This window comes from Canis lupus, chromosome 14, assembly GCF_048164855.1.
Source record: "Canis lupus baileyi chromosome 14, mCanLup2.hap1, whole genome shotgun sequence".
NCBI lineage: Eukaryota > Metazoa > Chordata > Mammalia > Carnivora > Canidae > Canis > Canis lupus.
In genome coordinates, this window is record NC_132851.1 from 21,087,266 (window position 1) to 21,104,006 (window position 16,741).

At 39.8% G+C, this 16,741-nt stretch overlaps 1 protein-coding gene across 4 annotated transcripts in view; it reads left to right on the forward strand.

The window, feature by feature from the left end:
- COL14A1 (collagen type XIV alpha 1 chain) overlaps positions 1-16,741 on the forward strand; it is a 216,156-nt gene that overhangs the window by 161,407 nt on the left and 38,008 nt on the right. For all 4 annotated transcript variants that reach the window (XM_072774345.1, XM_072774344.1, XM_072774346.1 and 1 more), the window contains exons 38-42: positions 1,256-1,351; positions 2,412-2,465; positions 3,498-3,551; positions 15,862-15,915; positions 16,397-16,468. In XM_072774345.1, the coding sequence (XP_072630446.1) occupies positions 1,256-1,351; positions 2,412-2,465; positions 3,498-3,551; positions 15,862-15,915; positions 16,397-16,468 (330 nt within the window). The remainder of the gene's footprint in view (positions 1-1,255; positions 1,352-2,411; positions 2,466-3,497; positions 3,552-15,861; positions 15,916-16,396; positions 16,469-16,741) is intronic.

Sequence of the window (16,741 nt, forward strand, 5' to 3'; positions counted from 1 at the left end):
ATTCCATTTTTATATAACTAGAATCATACTTAACATGCATATGATTTCCATTCCTATAAGAATCCTATAAAATTGCTCTCATTAAAATCACTGATTACCTCCTTGTTGTCAAATCCACAGACTATGGTTTAATTCCTATCTTACTTGAGGTCTCAACAGCATTTGACATGGTTGGATACCTTTCTATTTGAAATTTTCTCCTCCTTTGGCCTTTCCTACACTGCTCAGGCTTCTCTTCTTCTCCCTTCTATGTGCTTTTCATCTCATCTCTATCAATTTCCTCTGCTACTCTATCAACAGTCTCCTTAGTAACCTCACCCACAAACACATCTTCAACTACTCCAAAATCCATCCCAGTTCAGACATCTCTTGATCCCCGGGCCGATGAATATGTCCACACAGTTATCCCCATGAACCTAAAAATTAACAGACTATGCTCGGTATCTATCCCCACCTTTTCTTCTGTATTGCTTGTCCCAACTAGTGGATTCATCAGTATCACATTTAACATGATATCCAGGTGTTGGAAGTCTTAACTTGTACTAGTTTTCACTGGAGTCACAGAATGAGAGAAGGAAAAGAAGAAGAGGTTGAGGATGTATTTTTTTCTGGATCTAAGATTCCCGAGGTGGTACAGCTTTAGCTAAACAACAAGGCCCAACTATGGGAATAAGAGTTGCTAAAATGACAGGAGTGCGTGATCCTGAGAAGAAAGAAAATCAAGTAATACTGCACTAGGGCAGGTCATTAAGCAGACACTGAAGAGGTACGGAGTGATGGGAGGATGAAAAGGAGGAAGAAAACAGGGACTGGGTGCAAAGTCTTCAGTAACGCAGGAGTGCCCCCGAGATGAGTAGCTGACAGTGGCGGAGGTGGAGAGAATGTAGTTCAGCTGGATGGTATGAACCTGCACACCACAGACCAGGAGGGTGGTCTCGAAGTACTTATATCTTTTGGATTTGTTATGGAGTGTGGGGGGTCTAGTTACTCACATAGTTGGCATAGCCTTCTTATTTACAGAAGAAAAAAATTTAAGTTGTGGCAACCCCTATGTGTTTACTCTTTTGGTTTACTGATGACATCTTGTCTGGCAGGTGCACCATCTGAGGCATGTTGTCTTTCTATCCTATCAACATTTTGTGTCTTAGGAAAATTTATGTAAGGAAATAAATTATAAGTACTGGAAGCAGAAATATCTTTTGAGTACCGAGAGTCTAACTTACCTCTGGAATGATTTTCTTCTCTTGTGTTCCAGGGACCAGAAGGCCCTCGGGGTGAAACAGGTCCCCCAGGACCTCAGGGTCCCCCTGGACCTCAAGGACCAAGTGGTCTGTCCATTCAAGGAATGCCTGTGAGTTGTGTGTAAACACTTGGGATTGAGAATTGAGAAACAACAGTAGTAACTGAGAGTTCATTCCTTAGCCAATTTTCTGTTAAATACAAGGGTCTTTTACAAATAGATATATCCATACAGAGTAGGTATATCCAGAAGCAGTTTGTCTATAGAAAGAGGGCCATGATATGTATCGTCCTTTTCTTGTTGGATCAAGTCCTTAACAAATGTGATAAAATCTAGAAAGTACCAAATGTTACTTAAATTTAAGTTGTTTGTTATGTATTTCTAGTAATCATGGATATAAATTCATGAAAACCACTTATTTTTAATTTTTATCTCAATGGGCATCAACGTACAGTGCACTTAGTTGGAGTTTTATATTATAGACAGTATACTTTTATATAGCCATGGTATTTGTATCATGAAGACAAATTTAATGCAACTCACTGATTTTCATTAATCTTCCTCTAGGGATGCAGATTGAAAGAATAAAACTGATTTCTAGTAATTAAAATTAATATTTGATGCAAACAAGCCTTTTAAGCACATTTTTAGCAATCTTTCTGGGCACACGATTGTATCTCCCTAGCTGAGAACTTTTCTGTTCCAGGGTTAATTTTCACAGCTTAGAAGGCATTGGCATGCCAGTTATACAATTGTTACTACTACTACTAAGCCTTTGGGAAGGTCTTGCTACCTGCCAGATTCGGTTTGCTTTTCCATTCTTGTATCTCTCTAGCCAAAACACAACCAAAACTCTAGATAGATATGAACTTTAAAAATCTAAACAACCAGTAGTATGGAGACATTCAATCTCTCCTCCACAGATTCACAGTATGGGCTCAGCCCCATCAGACTATATGTTCTGTTTCCACTGTTCTGCTGTATCAGTGTTCAGCTCTGTAAGAATGCTCACCTACGTGGGGTAGCAGATGTGAGAAGTGAAACGTGCTGTGTTCGGATGTTAGTGTGAAAGCGAATTAATGTCGAAAACATTAGAACAGTCAGTGGAGAAAAAGAAAAGACTAAGCATTTACCTACCTGAGCTTAACTCTGCATACTTTTGGCTCTTCAGGGAATGCCTGGAGCTAAAGGAGAAAAAGGAGAGACTGGTCTTCCTGGCCCCCAGGTATGAGTTTTACTTTTAAGTCTGCTACAAACATTATATGGTCTCATTCATTTGTGGAATATAAACAATAGTGAAAGGGAATAAAGGGGAAAGGAGAAAAAATGAGTGGGAAATATCAGAAAGGGAGACCGAACATGAGAGACTCCTAACTCTGGGAAATGAACTAGGGGTGGTAGAAGGGGAGGTGGGCGGGGGGTGACTGGGTGACGGGCACTGAGGGGGGCACTTGATGGGATGAGCACTGGATGTTATTCTATATGTTGGCAAATTGAACACCAATAAAAAATAAATTTATAATAAAAAAAATGTTCTTGGCTTGGGGCGCCTGGGTGGCTCAGTTAAGCGATCGACTTGATTTCCAAGCAGGTCACCATCTCAGGGTTATGGGATTGAGCCCAATGTCAGGCTCCGCATGAAGCCTGCTCAAGGTTCTCTGTCTCCTTGGCCTTCTTTCCCTCCCCTCCCTAAAGAAAAGAAAAAATGCTCTTAGCGCTAGAGCCCTGCCTAGGGGGGAAAATGGTTGTAGCTTCTAAAGTCAGCTGTGATTTTAGCAATAAGTATTATAAACTATTAGCCTGTATTCATTTACTCGAGCCTCCTCTGAGAGTCATACTGATGCTCCAGAGGGCAAATTTCACGTAAATCATTTCTGGATTCTGAATTCATCTTCATGCTCTTAGGTGTGTTTGGAGGCCTTGATCTATTTCAGGGAAGCTGGGTGGAAAGGCAATTGAGGGGTGCCTTGGTGGCTCAGTGGTTGAACGTCTGCCTTCAGCTAGGACATGATCCTGGGGTTCTGGGATCGAGTCCCACATCGGATTCCCCACAGGGAGCCTGCTTCTCCCTCTGCCCATGTCTCTGCCTCTCTCTGGGTATCTCATGAATAAATAAATAAAAGCGTAAAAAAGGAAAGGAAAGGAAAGGAAAGGAAAGGAAAGGAAAGGAAAGGAAGGAAGAAAGAAAGAAAGCAAGCAAGCAAGCAGGCAATTGATTTCTCTGATTCTGACTTTTTTTGGTCCTTGCTCTACCTAGGGTATCCCAGGAGGCATTGGTTCACCAGGACGCGATGGCTCTCCAGGCCAGAGGGTAAGGACCTGCGCAGGGTTGTTAACACAGTAGGTTCCTTACCAAGACATTATTTGTTTCTGGTACTTTTCTATGCAAGCAAGTCAAACTAGGTGGTTTTTTTTTTCCCCTAATTATTCTTCCTGTTTATCTACATTCTACCAATCCTGTGTCTATTTCTCTTCACTGACATCTTCTATGTCTGTTAGATTCATCAAAACCTGAGAACTTTCATCAAATCTTCCAAAATTAGCAACACTTCTTTCTGAATGTTCCCATACCCTGGCTACCATTTGCACTGAATTGTATGCGTTGGTTTAGCAAATTTCCCGGTCTTTTCACTTTTCTAGGCACAAACCTGTATTTGATACATGTCAATTACCTAGTCTTTTAACATGTTCAAATGAACAGCATTGAAAAAATTATAAAGATGGTCAGGAGAGGAATAAGTTAACATCCGTTGTTGGTTTAGTCAACAGGTTTTCACTAAGCCAGATTTAAAGTTCTTATCCTCAAAAAGTTGATAGCTTAGTGGGAGAAAATATAACCAAGGAAGAATCTGTAATGCATGCTACAATGGGGATATTTGCATAGCCCTATGAGGTATTTACAAAGAATAGTTAACTAAGCCAGTCTTGGAATGTTGGGGAGAGCCTCCTGAGTGAGGCACCATCAAGGCCAACTCTCAAATGAGAGACAAAAAGTAGCTAGGTGAATGAGGGTTGGAAAGTGGGTACAAGCACAGAACAGAATTTTAAAAAGCGTGGAGATGAGGAGAAGGTGGGGCATTCCCAATATTGCACAGAGTTCAGTGTGGCTGGAGAGTTGAGTGCAGTGTGTACACCTGTGTGTGTACACACACATGCACACACTTAGATTTGGAAAGATGATCAAGAAATGAAGATGGAGAGAAGTAAAAACACAAATTCAAGGAAATCTTTTTTTTTTTTTTGTATCTGTCACTGACTTAGGATATATGTGGCTCCACTGCTTCCCTCAAGACTGAATTATGTGGAGTGGCAACCAGTTAGATCCAATCCAATGAAAGACAGCACATTTGGCATGCACTGGTTATTTTTGGTACAACTTACCCACTGGGTTAGTAAATGATTGGCTGAAAAACTCACTTCTCCCCTCAAACAAGACTTGCCTTTAGCTCAGAATAGCTATATGGCTCAAGAATAAGGAGATTGGTTTTTCTATAGAAATGTAGGTGTGTGGCCTTAAATTCCTTCCATGTTCTTTTTTTTTTACACCAAACTTTAGTTTGCTTATAATCTCCGTTTAGTCTTTGCCCATTAAATGGAACTACTGTCTGTAAATCATGTCCATATTACTGTATCTAAAGGAGGCATTCTCTAAAAGTTAGATTTATGTAGGTTTCTTGTATATGTAGGAGTGTCTAGAAGTATTTATATGTTTTGGCAAAGGGCTTAAGCTAAGATCCTGTTTGGTTACACACCTAGATTCTTTCATGATTCCTGAAGCTCTGAAAATGGCAATTCTAAAGATTTGGTTCAGTGAATTTACTTGATTTATATATGCATGGAGACAAATCTTGGCAAAAAACTTCCAAATGAAACATATTGGATTGGTGTTTGGATCATTTGGCTTTAGAATACTTTCTTTTAAGAATTCTTTTTTTCCCTTTTAAAACCAATATACCAACACAGACCTTTTATAATTATTTTATAATTATTTATAATTATTTTGGGGGTGTTAGAGAAGCTCCCTGGAGAAGGAACAGAACAGACAATAGCATCTATTGTGCTATTCCTTCAAACACGTTTTCTTTTAGAGAATGACCAGTCTTAGAGCTGTAATAAAGTGATAAGATATCTGAACGTGGGTTTTATTTTCCTCTTTTCCTCAATTAGGAGGCCAAAAACTTTCAGAATGTATTCACTTCCTATTTTGAAAAAATCTTGGATGGAAAAGGATTTGCTTTTCAAAACTGGCTTTCAGAAGATACTCATTCTTTGTAGGGTCATGTTTAAAAATGTAAATTCTATGTATACATGCAATGTATATAAATTCTGTGACCATTGTTTTAGAAAAGGACAATGCAGATCCAGTGTAGAACTTTAGGGGGTGCCATTCACACAGAATAAAATATAATGGTGCCCCCTGGAACTGTGTAACATGGCTACCCTGCTTGAGGGAGGGACTATATATATATCTTATTGAATAGGATATTAACTGAGCACATATCTTAATTGAGCACATACTATATGCCATATGCTGTGCTCAGCCTAGAGAGTTGTCCATTACTGCCTCCAGAGGAGAAGGATCTAGAAGAGGGGAGATTTTCAATAGCTAAAGGAGGCAGCTACTAGACCATCTACCTGGAGGACTTGGAAGAATGTGGTAGTGTCAGGAACATGACTTTTAACCTAGGCCAGGAAAGCAAACAGGTCTTCCTCAGAGGCAACAGAGAAGGAAGGAAAAGTGGATGAAAACAGAATTATTTAGATGGCTCCAATCTGTTCAGTCAATATGTGGGGGCTTAAGGAAAGTAAAAGGTCTAAAACAATTCTATAGTTAGCAGGATTGTAGAGTAGGAGGTCCAGAGCCAATGTTTATGGTGGTAATAGCAGATCCAGGACATGGAGCATCTTTGCGGACGGCCTGGTCTTTCTGGGTTAGCGGGTCTCTGTGGTTTGACGGTGGGGAGAGCACTAGGGACAGAGCTCCATGATTAGTCATCCTCTGCCTTTGGCCATCTTAAAAGGCAGAGCTTCAGTCATAAAAAAAAATAAGAGTGTCTGGGTGCCTCAGTCAGTGAAGTATCTGTCTTCGGCTCAGGTCATGATCCCAGGGTCTTTGGATTGAGCCCCTCTCCAGGCTCCCTGCTCAGTGGGGAGCCTGCTTCTCCCTCTTCCTCTGTTTGCCACTCCACCCGCTTATGCTCTCTCCCTGTTAAATAAATCAATAAAATCTTTTTAAAAAGAAAAAAATAAAATAAATATCAGTAACAACCATGGCATAGAACAGACTGAGAGCAAACACTGGATGATGAGACTTCCCACTGAAATTCCTGAAAAGCCACTTCTAGAAAATTGCTCAGTTAGCCTTGACTGTCTAGAAAATTAGGGTGACGGGCACTGAGGGGGGGCACTTCATGGAATGAGCACTGGGTGTTATGCTATACGTTGGCAAATTGAATTCCAATTAAAAATAAATAAATAAATAAATAAATAAATAAATAAATAAATAAAAAAAAGAAAATTAGGAAAGCAGAGCTATTTTGTCTTTTCTTCTCGCTACCCCCTGAAATCACTTCCTATTACTACACCTTCATTGCCCCTGATCCTGAGGGAGGAAAGGCCACTCTAGACAGAGAAGGGAGCAGTTGGGATAAATCTGTGTGACAGTGTCCAGCCAGTGCTTCTCAGTCCTTGGAGTCTCTCAGGAAGTGAGAAAGTAGGTTACTCCTTACTGCTCATCCATCTTTCTTTTTAATCTTTGTCTTCTCTTGTTGACAGGTGAGAACCTACAGCCCAGAGGCAGTACCATCACTTTGCCTATCAGCTTAGGGAGAGGTTAGCATCTCTGTCCTGGAGCTGGTGTCACAGTTACCCCTTAATTTGGCCTGGAAAGAGGGAGAGCTTAAGCAAAAATAAAAAGAAAATTAAACATCTCTTTAAACAGGGAACATGTTTTCTAATGTTTCTAGCTTATCCTGGCTATTCCCATGGGGAATCTTTGACTCTTAAAGGCAACTCATATTCAACCCTGGGCCTGGGGCCATAAGCAAGTCCAGCAAAAGTTGGACTTTTTCACTGAATAAATCTCGGCCTGCCTCCTGGCAAGCGATAGAGCACAGTGCAGGACCACATTTTAAAAGGCACCAATGGCTAAAAGAGTAGGTCTCAAAAGTTCATACCACAAAGAAGAAATGGTCATTATGTGATGGGATGGAGGTGGTAGCCGAAGTTACGGTGGTGTCATTTTGCAGTATATAAATGTATCGAATCAGCACGTTGGTACCTATAGACCATTATATGTCAGTTATATCTCAGTAAAGCTGAGAAGAAATTGTATGTTCAAAAAATAAAAATTAAGAAGGTAAATAGAAATCAAAAGCAACAGTGAAGTTGAAACTCAACAGTAGAGTGTAGTAAGCTTCATTCTGAGCCATTCTGGCCATCAGCATTTGGGGCTCATCTTTCTTTTTCACTCTATATCTCACCACCTCCCTCTTGTTCCCCTGTCTTCTTTCCTTGCTGTCTGTGATGCCAGGGACTTCTTGGAGCCTTTGAGCTCCTCTAATGTAGGGTGGGTCTCTCAACCCCCACCCTAGACATCAGGTGGTCCTTAGTGAAACTAGGAAGACCAGGCAAGACATGGGTGATAAATACAAGTGAGAAGAAAAACCAAAAAAGGAAGAACGCATAGAAAACACTACCTCTTTCCCAGTTCTGAGGTTTACTTACGTCCAAGACCACAAGTTTACTGTTAAACGCTCCAAATAGAGACTGTAAAAATTATTTTTATTTTCCAGTTCTTAATATGGTTATATAAAAAAGGCAGAGAGACAAGAAATAAAAATGACAAGGAGATATATGGAGAGATAGATAGATAGATAGATAGATAGATAGATAGATAGATAGATGGCACCTAGAAGGTAGTAATTCCTCCATTATACAGAGGGTTTCTTTTTTAAATTCCAGATGAACTGAATTTGGAATGTTTCCTTTGCTCCAGGTTCCCTGCATTTCCGTGCCATAACCACAGCCTTTTTTCTCAGCTGTAAAAGATGAAATAGTAAAAAAAAAAAAATCTTGCGCATATGAATTGTGCTGAACTTGCAAGGTTATGATTAGTGGGATGGGCCAGTGGTGAATATGATAGATTTGGGCTGTTAGCCAGACCTGAGTTTGAACTCTTACCATAATGACATTGGGCCAGTTACTTACTATTTCCAAGCCTCACTTTACTCATCTGGGAAGTGGAAAAAATATTTGACTCTGTAAGGTTTCTGTGGGAATTAATTCACATAAAGAACTTTTTATATAAAAATTTAATTTTAGCTAATCTTAGTATTCACTATTTTCAATGTAAACCTAATAAATCAGGACAGTATAATGTTTTAGCATGCCTGTGCTTGGCATAGTAAGATGCCTTAGAAGATTTTAAAGAACTATTAAAAAAAGAGTCTAAAGGAAATGCAAACGGTTTGTTACTGTTGTTTAACTTCCTTGGATTCCACGTTGAAAGGACACTTGGAGCATTCCTCCTTTTGATGTGGGTTCAATCTATACAAGGCCGTTTTTGTGATGAATGTCCCATTTCATCAAACCGAATTGACTTTGAAATATACTTGAGAAATGGAACTTGAATCAATGATCTGGATTTATTCCTGTCATAAATGTTAAGTGGTGATAAGACATCCATCTAAGGAATATTTTATTAAATACGAAGATTTCAAGATATTAACCCTCTTGAGTATCTTCCTCATTCAGAAGAGGTAATGTAAAAAGCCATGGCAAAGCTAGTGGAGAGGATGATTAGATTTTCTTTTTTGTGGGTCTAGATGGCTTTTTATAAAGCAACCACAGTGATGATAGTACATGCAATTGGAACTTGGCAGCTTATCTGAATAAAAATATCAGGAATCACTATTACTAATTATTGACTAGGTGCGGGTGCTTTATGATGTTAGGTTCTACAATCTTCAGAATAGCCACAAATGCTAAGCACTGTTACTCCATTTTACAGATGAAGAATCTGGAGCTTAAAACATGGAAGTACTTGAACAGTGCCGTACAACTAGGAAGTGTTGGAAGCCAGGATTATAATCCATCTCTCTGGCTCCAACACTGTGCTCTTTCTTTCCACAAAATTCTGTTTAATAAAGGTTACTGGGGGATTTTGTTCATGTAGGAAAGTCTTCCATTCAAGATATTTAATGAACAGGATGGAAGAGATCTTGCCTAGAATTTTTGGGCTGTAAGAACCCAGTTTGGGTTACTTTCTTGATGAAGTTGATAGTCCACACATAGTGTCGATTACTTTTCACATTTATTTGGATGGTGGCACATCTGGGTACCTTTGAGAACACTTATTTAGGGAATTTGTTACATGTTATGACTGGCTTACAGATAGTTCTGTTGAAGCATAGGGTGCAAATAATGTCTGCCTTGCACTCTGGTTCCAGTGCTGTCCTTCAGGATCAGGCCAGAGATTTTATATTTGTAAACCAGCAGCTCTACTACTTAGGAGATCAGGTTGTTGTTTCAAGTTTTGCTTTGTTTTTAACCACACTGATTTCTGCGTTTCTACCTCAGAGATTCAGATACACAGGGTCTTGGGTGTGACTTTGCAATGTATTGTTTTAAAAGGCTTAGTGATTCTGATAATCAGCTAGGTTTTAGAATCACTATAGTATAGTGGGTTAGGCCTATTGTATGTCTAAGTATTCCTTGAATAGAATTTTGCTGCTGTTTCAATTCACGCAAGTCATCACTTTAGGTTACTAAAAATATGTTTGTATTTTTCTTTATATGTACATTTAAATTATACATGTAATATATACGTACATATATGAACATATCAAGTGCACAGTACATATATGTAAATATGTGCACATGTTTATTTATAATATGTATGCACACACAGATACTGTGTGCGTGTGTGCGTGTGTAGGTATGTGTCTGAAAATTCCCCAGGGTAGCCCAACATGGTACCACATAAGGACCGATCTTGAGTATCTAGCCTGGGCCAGTATTTATAGAGTCTGTGGCTTTTTGGTGCTTGGCCTCTTAATCTGGTGGTTGGTCTTAATCCTTCACAGCAAGTAGCAGCCTTATTTCTTATGGCTGACTGCCATGCTGGTATGTCTCCTGGTGCTCACAGCCATCCAGAGCCATGCCACAGGGTTGAAATCACATAACAGGAGTTTCTTCAAGTGTTTCTCTAGCCCTCACTGCTTGGATTTGGTTCCTCTAAACAAACTCCTTGGATGCAGCTGCTTAAGATCCCACCATACCTGAGAGTGTAGCGTAAGTCAGAGACCGTAACAATTGGCATGTTCCAGAATCTTAGGGTTAATATCTGTGACTCACCATTCCAGGCTTCAGAAAAGGCATGGGTGGTATGTATCATGATTGAGTCACTAGTTCTGAGTGCTATGTGATAGCTACATAAACATAAATATTCTAGCTTCTCACTTTAATTTTAATTACAACATTCTTTGTGGGCACATCAGTTTCAGCCTTTAAATGCTATAGACACAGAACTTAGAAACTACAAACTTTTTAAGACCTTACAGGAAATTCCTGCCACCTTCATATATATATTTCAGAAAGGAAAACTGCAAAATGGACATTAATGAATGGTTAATTAAATGTACACTTTGCAAATTTCAGCCGTAGGTAAATTTAGTATTCATTCAAATATCAGTGATTTTGAAAGCAAATGTTAGGGTTTATTTCCCTTTGCTGATAAATTATAGCCAACCATAACTTAATAACTTGCTCATAGTCAACTATTTAAAAAAAAAAATTATAAAAGTCCTTTCAAGTTTTTAGAGCGAAACCCATTTTTAATGTGGGTTGTGAGTGCATGTTAATACCTTGAGGTAGGAATCTCAGAAAAAGAAAAATGTCTAGAGCTATTCATTTTATAAAACATGCCTGTTTGTGGATGGCTGATTTCATGCACTTGAAATGCACATGACAAAAATATATTTGTCAGCTTAAGTGAATTTCTACGTTATGCTTATCACTTACTCTTCTATCCCCTGCTCTTCATTCTTCATTGCTTACTTGGAGTTTCTGCTTTTTATGAGGGTGCTTAATCCACAGACACATCTTCTCAGATTGGCTAGCTAATATGAAATGGAAAATTTATAGGTCTAGAATATTCTGTGGAATGCAAACACATTTTTAGCTGATAAGGGTTGAAGACCATTCATTCAATGAGCTTTGATTAAAATTAAGCTGAATCACAAAGCTAGAATTTGCCATTTATTTTGCCTTTTAACATGGAGACATTTTACGGAGCTTTTTGTTTCACCAAGTTTATTGCTTTTATATATAAAAAAAAAAAACTGCTGCCCTTGCCCCTCACTGTGAGATGAAGAGGTGAGAAGTGTGACCTGAGCCCTGACTAAGCGTTGCCTAGCTCACAAGGATGGACTGTAACATGGAGCCACAGTGGCCCATGAACAGGGAGACTAATGTGGTGCCCTAGCCAACCTGAGTCCTTTGATTTAAATATCTTTCAAAAATAAACAAACAAACAAACATCTTTCCAGTGAAGTCCTCCCTCCCTTCCCATGCCAGGATGAGCTGTTCTTCCCACATGTTCCCAGGGAACTCTATTATCCATCATCATAGCATGCTGTCGTTTTCTTTAGATTGTTGGCTTTGCTCAAAACTGTAAACTCCTTGGAAAGCCCATCTCATTCATCATCAGCTATCCCAATGCACAACACCTATCAGAATGCACAACACACAGTAGCTTTGCGAATACTTTCCTAATGTGACAAACGCGAGGCTTACAAGTACACCTTTCAAAGGTAAATTTATTCTTGTGATTAAAAAGTTAAAATGTAGAACTATGCACATGATGAAAACTGTGAAGTTTATATTCTAGGGTTAGGAAGAAACTTTGGGGAAAGTGGGTTTAACGATGTTTCTAAAATGGTATTAGGAGTAACATCCTTTTAGTGGAACAAGTACATTTTAATTTGCAATCAAGGAAACGGGTAACTCGCAGTAACCTTAAGAATGGCTTTACTCAAAAAAAAAAAAAAAAAAGAATGCCTTTACTCTTGAACTCTGGTATCTAAAAATGTTCAATTGTTCATGACAATCCATGGAAGAAGGGGGTAGAGTAAGATGCATGGGAGCGGACACCGCTGGGGTCCCAAACAGAATCCCCTTTTCCTGGAGGTGGATTATATCCTACAACTACTATGGATGCTGATTGCTAATGGTTCAGAATTGGTCCTTCCACGGATGATTGCCCTTGGAAATGTCACCTTGGCCCCAGTCAATGAGTAACTGATATGGGTGGATAAAACCTCACCATGGGTCAACTCTGGGGTGTAACTCACACTCTAGCTCTCCCCATGGAATAAGCTGACTGGCCAGACTTTAGCAAAAGCCAATTCTCATGCCTCTCCCCCTGCCCTCTCCTGGCTCCTTCACTACCTGGCTGGTTTCTCCCAAGAACTGTCTCACTATAAATCAAAGGGATTTGATTTATAGTCAAATAAAACATCCAGGTCTGCTTCTAGGAAGCTACTCCTACGATATTCACAGAAATGAAATTTCAACTTCTGAGGGTACACAATTCCTGATGCCTTTCCTCTGTGCTTGTGGAGGGCTCAGGAGCAAGGACGGGTGACACTGGCATTTCCTCTCTGCCCTGTATGCTTCCAGACTGATTGTACCTGAGATTAATACTTATTCAGTCAACATGATCATCAGAGCACTTCTTCCAGGAGCCTCAACTTTATTCACATTAAACATTCTGTTAGTACCTATTTTGAGCCAGCAATGTGCTAGGAAAATATTAGGAGTGGAACAAAGAATAAATAATCATTTCTGCCCTCTCAGCTTCTGGTAGGTTCAAGAACACAAAGTGAACACACATAGAGTCTAGTATCCTCTTGATCACACTAAAGCTAACCCCTCCGCCAAACTTAGTTCCTGTTATATAAGAACATGTCACCGTCTTCCCTTCCAGCTGAGTCACATGTGGAGTCTAGAAATCAGGCGACCTCAGAAGAGTTCACAAGAACATCCTTTAGTGCTCCGTGAAGGAGCACAGACAGATCTCTGCTTTTCCATCTCCTTCCACATGATTGGGAGGGAGTGTGAATGTGTTATTTCCTGCAGATCTTCCTTCTACAGTTTTCTTTTAAGAGAACAGGCCCTGGCTTGCCTCCCTCTGTGAATCAAATTGCCCCTGGGTTTGGGGGAAGGCCTGGTCAGCAGCGCTGCCGTGCTGATTGCTGGGCATCGTGCTGGCTGTGTGTCCTGTGTGGGCTACACATGGGTGCGAGTGTGCTTCCCATCCACTGGTGGAAGAGTTTTAAGGCAGGAAGAAAAAAAAATTGTCCTTTTTAAAACACCTCTGTAAATGATTGAATATGTGCCCAGAGTCCATTTTCTCGTATGTGAATTTTATTGAGGAAAGGATAAATTGCTGAATTCCTTTAAACATTTTTTTTAATTCCTTTTTTTTTTTTTTTTAATTGTAAGGTCCCCTTACCTCTCTTGGCTCCAAGTTTTCTCACTTATAAGGGGAAGGGATTGAACTGGAGGAGTTCTCAGGTCCTGTTCATGTCTCACATATTCTAACTTTTTATGCCCTCTTCCGACATGCTGTATTTAAACAACGTGCGAAATAATTTCTTTCAGTCTATGTCAGCATTAATTTTTGCCTTTTGCTTAGCAAATCCAAAAAAAGATGTGTGTGTGCATGTAACTCAATCTGTATCAAGGTCTATTACTGCAGCCTTCTGACTTAATTTTTTTTAAGTAAGCTCTAAGCCCAATGTGGGGCTTGAACTCATGACCCCAAGATCAAGAATCACATGCTGTACTGACAGAACCAGCCAGTGCCCCCTGACTTAATATTTTTGACTGAGTATCTGAAATGGAAAAAGAGAAGTGGTAGTAAAACACACACACACACACACACACACACACACACACAACTAGCTTGTATATTAGTATAGTACAACTGCTGTAACAACCCTAAAGTCTCAGTGGTTTCATGCAGTAAAATAAAATAAAGTCTATCTTTGATTCACAACCCAGTGCTGTCAACAGCATAGACAGAGGAGTGGGGAGGTCTAGTCTCTGCTCCTATGGTCATTTGGGAACTTACAGGCTCTCTGTTTTGGAAGACTTCCATCTTCAACTCATGGGCTCTGAAGTTGCTACAAAAGGGGAAAAGAAAGTGGAGGATTACCCACAGGAAATTTTCATAAGCCAGAACTGGAACTGGCCCCTTTCCATTGGCCAGAATTCAGCCCTGTGGCTCCAAGATGATTGCTGGAACAGGAGGCTGGGAATTTTGCCTCACGCTGTGCCCAGGGCAGAAAAGGAAAATCATGAAGTTGGTGAGATCTAGAATTGTCAGCCTTATCTGGTTTTCAGACTTGCCAGTATTAAGAGCATGAAGACCTTGCTGCCCATCGCTTTTCCTACACACTTGTCCCACACCTCTTCACACTTCCTTTTGGTTCCTTTCCTCCCTGTTCACAAACCATTTCCTTTCTTCTAGCCTCATCTTTACCCTTTCATTTGATACCTTGAGGTAGGGAGAGATAATCTGAATGTGGACAGGGAGCTATAAGAAGATTATTTTCATGGACAAGACAGGTGGAAAAAACAGCTCACTGGAAAACTGGCACTAATTTCAGAAGGGGAATTGGAAGAGACAGCAAGTGAGCAAAGAGAGTTTGCTTTGATTTGGTTTGAGATGGAAATGGATTATTCCAAAAAGAGACAAAGCTCAAGACAAAAAGTTTACTTCTCTAAGTAGTAGAAGATGATGTTTTGATCAATATTTTATTAACTTATTACAAAATTGAGATTGAAGAACCTCTTTCTTATTTTTAACTGCATTGGAAAGACCAGCATCCACAATTAAGAACTATAAGCATTTAAGGGTAACTCATCCAAGCCCTTATATTCTTCACATAAAACTACCACACACGTACCCACATTCAAAAATTTAGGAATATATTTTTAGGAAGAACAGAATTTGCTTTCTGCCTTAAACACTTCCAACATGGAATGGGAAGCCAACATCTACTCATTTCTAAGTCCGTGATGACATATACTGAGCAAGCTTGCCGTGCAGTCAAAACTATCATTGCAACAGGAAATCCCCCCCACCCAATTCTTCTGCAGGCTGCTCCTGAAGAGTTGCAGTTTCAGATCTTGTAGTAATTTGTAATGCAGATTTCTTTGATAGTAGTCTTTGTCCCAAACTCTCTCTGACTCCAGGTCATAAAAGACACTAACTCATCTTTTTCTCTGATTAATTACTGAGACTTCATCTTCTTTTTCATTTGTTATACTTGTTTTAATAAAAACCACTTTCTGGAAACAAGTTCCTGTTTAGTTTTTAAGTAGCATGTCTTAGACCTAAAATTTTTGTGCTGGACAATTTCAAGGAGCCAACAGACACAAAAGTCTTGCCAAGAACAATTCTCGTGAAGGGTTTAAAAGCAGTGAATCCTTAGAAGTCCAGAGCAAGCAACAGGACTTGCCCTCTAAATATTAAATGGAATTAGGTACATCGATTCTGAAAACCATATCAAGCAACTACATAGTTGACACATTGTATTTCTTTTCTCCAGGGCTTTCCTGGAAAGGACGGGTCCTCTGGCCCTCCAGGACCACCAGGGCCAATTGTAAGTATTTCCACAGACTACTAGGATGTGCTCTGCTTTAAAGCATTTCATTTCTTTTGAGAAATTTTTGTTTGCTCAACCTTTCACTTTGGCAGCCATCTTTTTTTTTTTTGGCAGCCATCTTTGCTGTAGGGTAACAACTCGCTCTTTGGTGCTGAGCTCTCCCTAATATATCCATGTGGCTTGATCATTCTATCAGAGCCACTTTGTCCATTCAATCCCCTGCATTGATTTTGTTTTTGTTGAACCTAGTTAAGTCTTGCATTTGAAAGAACTGCACCTGACTGATATGTGAATCCTAAAAAATGTCTCCCCTACATTTTTGGAAGTTGGGAACAGGAATGAGCTGTGGATCCTAGTCTTGGTGCTGAGGGGGAGGGAAGCTATCACTGTGTGTGTTACTCCTTCTTGAGAGCTGGCTGACTTCAATAAGAATGTGTGAGTCCTCACCTTTGTTCCATTTTCCTGTCTCTCCATTTAGGGCATTCCTGGAGCCCCTGGAGTCCCAGGGATCACAGGAAGCATGGGACCTCAAGGTGCCCTGGGGCCACCTGTGAGTATGCAGCAGTAGCCAGTCATCCTTGGCATGTTTATGTGTTTCAATTTACCAGCATCTCTGTTGGACAAAAATGTTTATTCAGGACTGGATTCTGTGGCATCCATAAAGGAAACCAGAGAAGCTCCTGGGGGAAAGATTAAGATCAGACTGTGCATATATCATGGCTAGAGACAGATGGCCCCAATAGAGAATAATCAGCTATGCTTCTGCTTATATATATTTCCATTGTTTGCTAGTCTGTATTTGCCTAAGTAAATTCAATGTCAT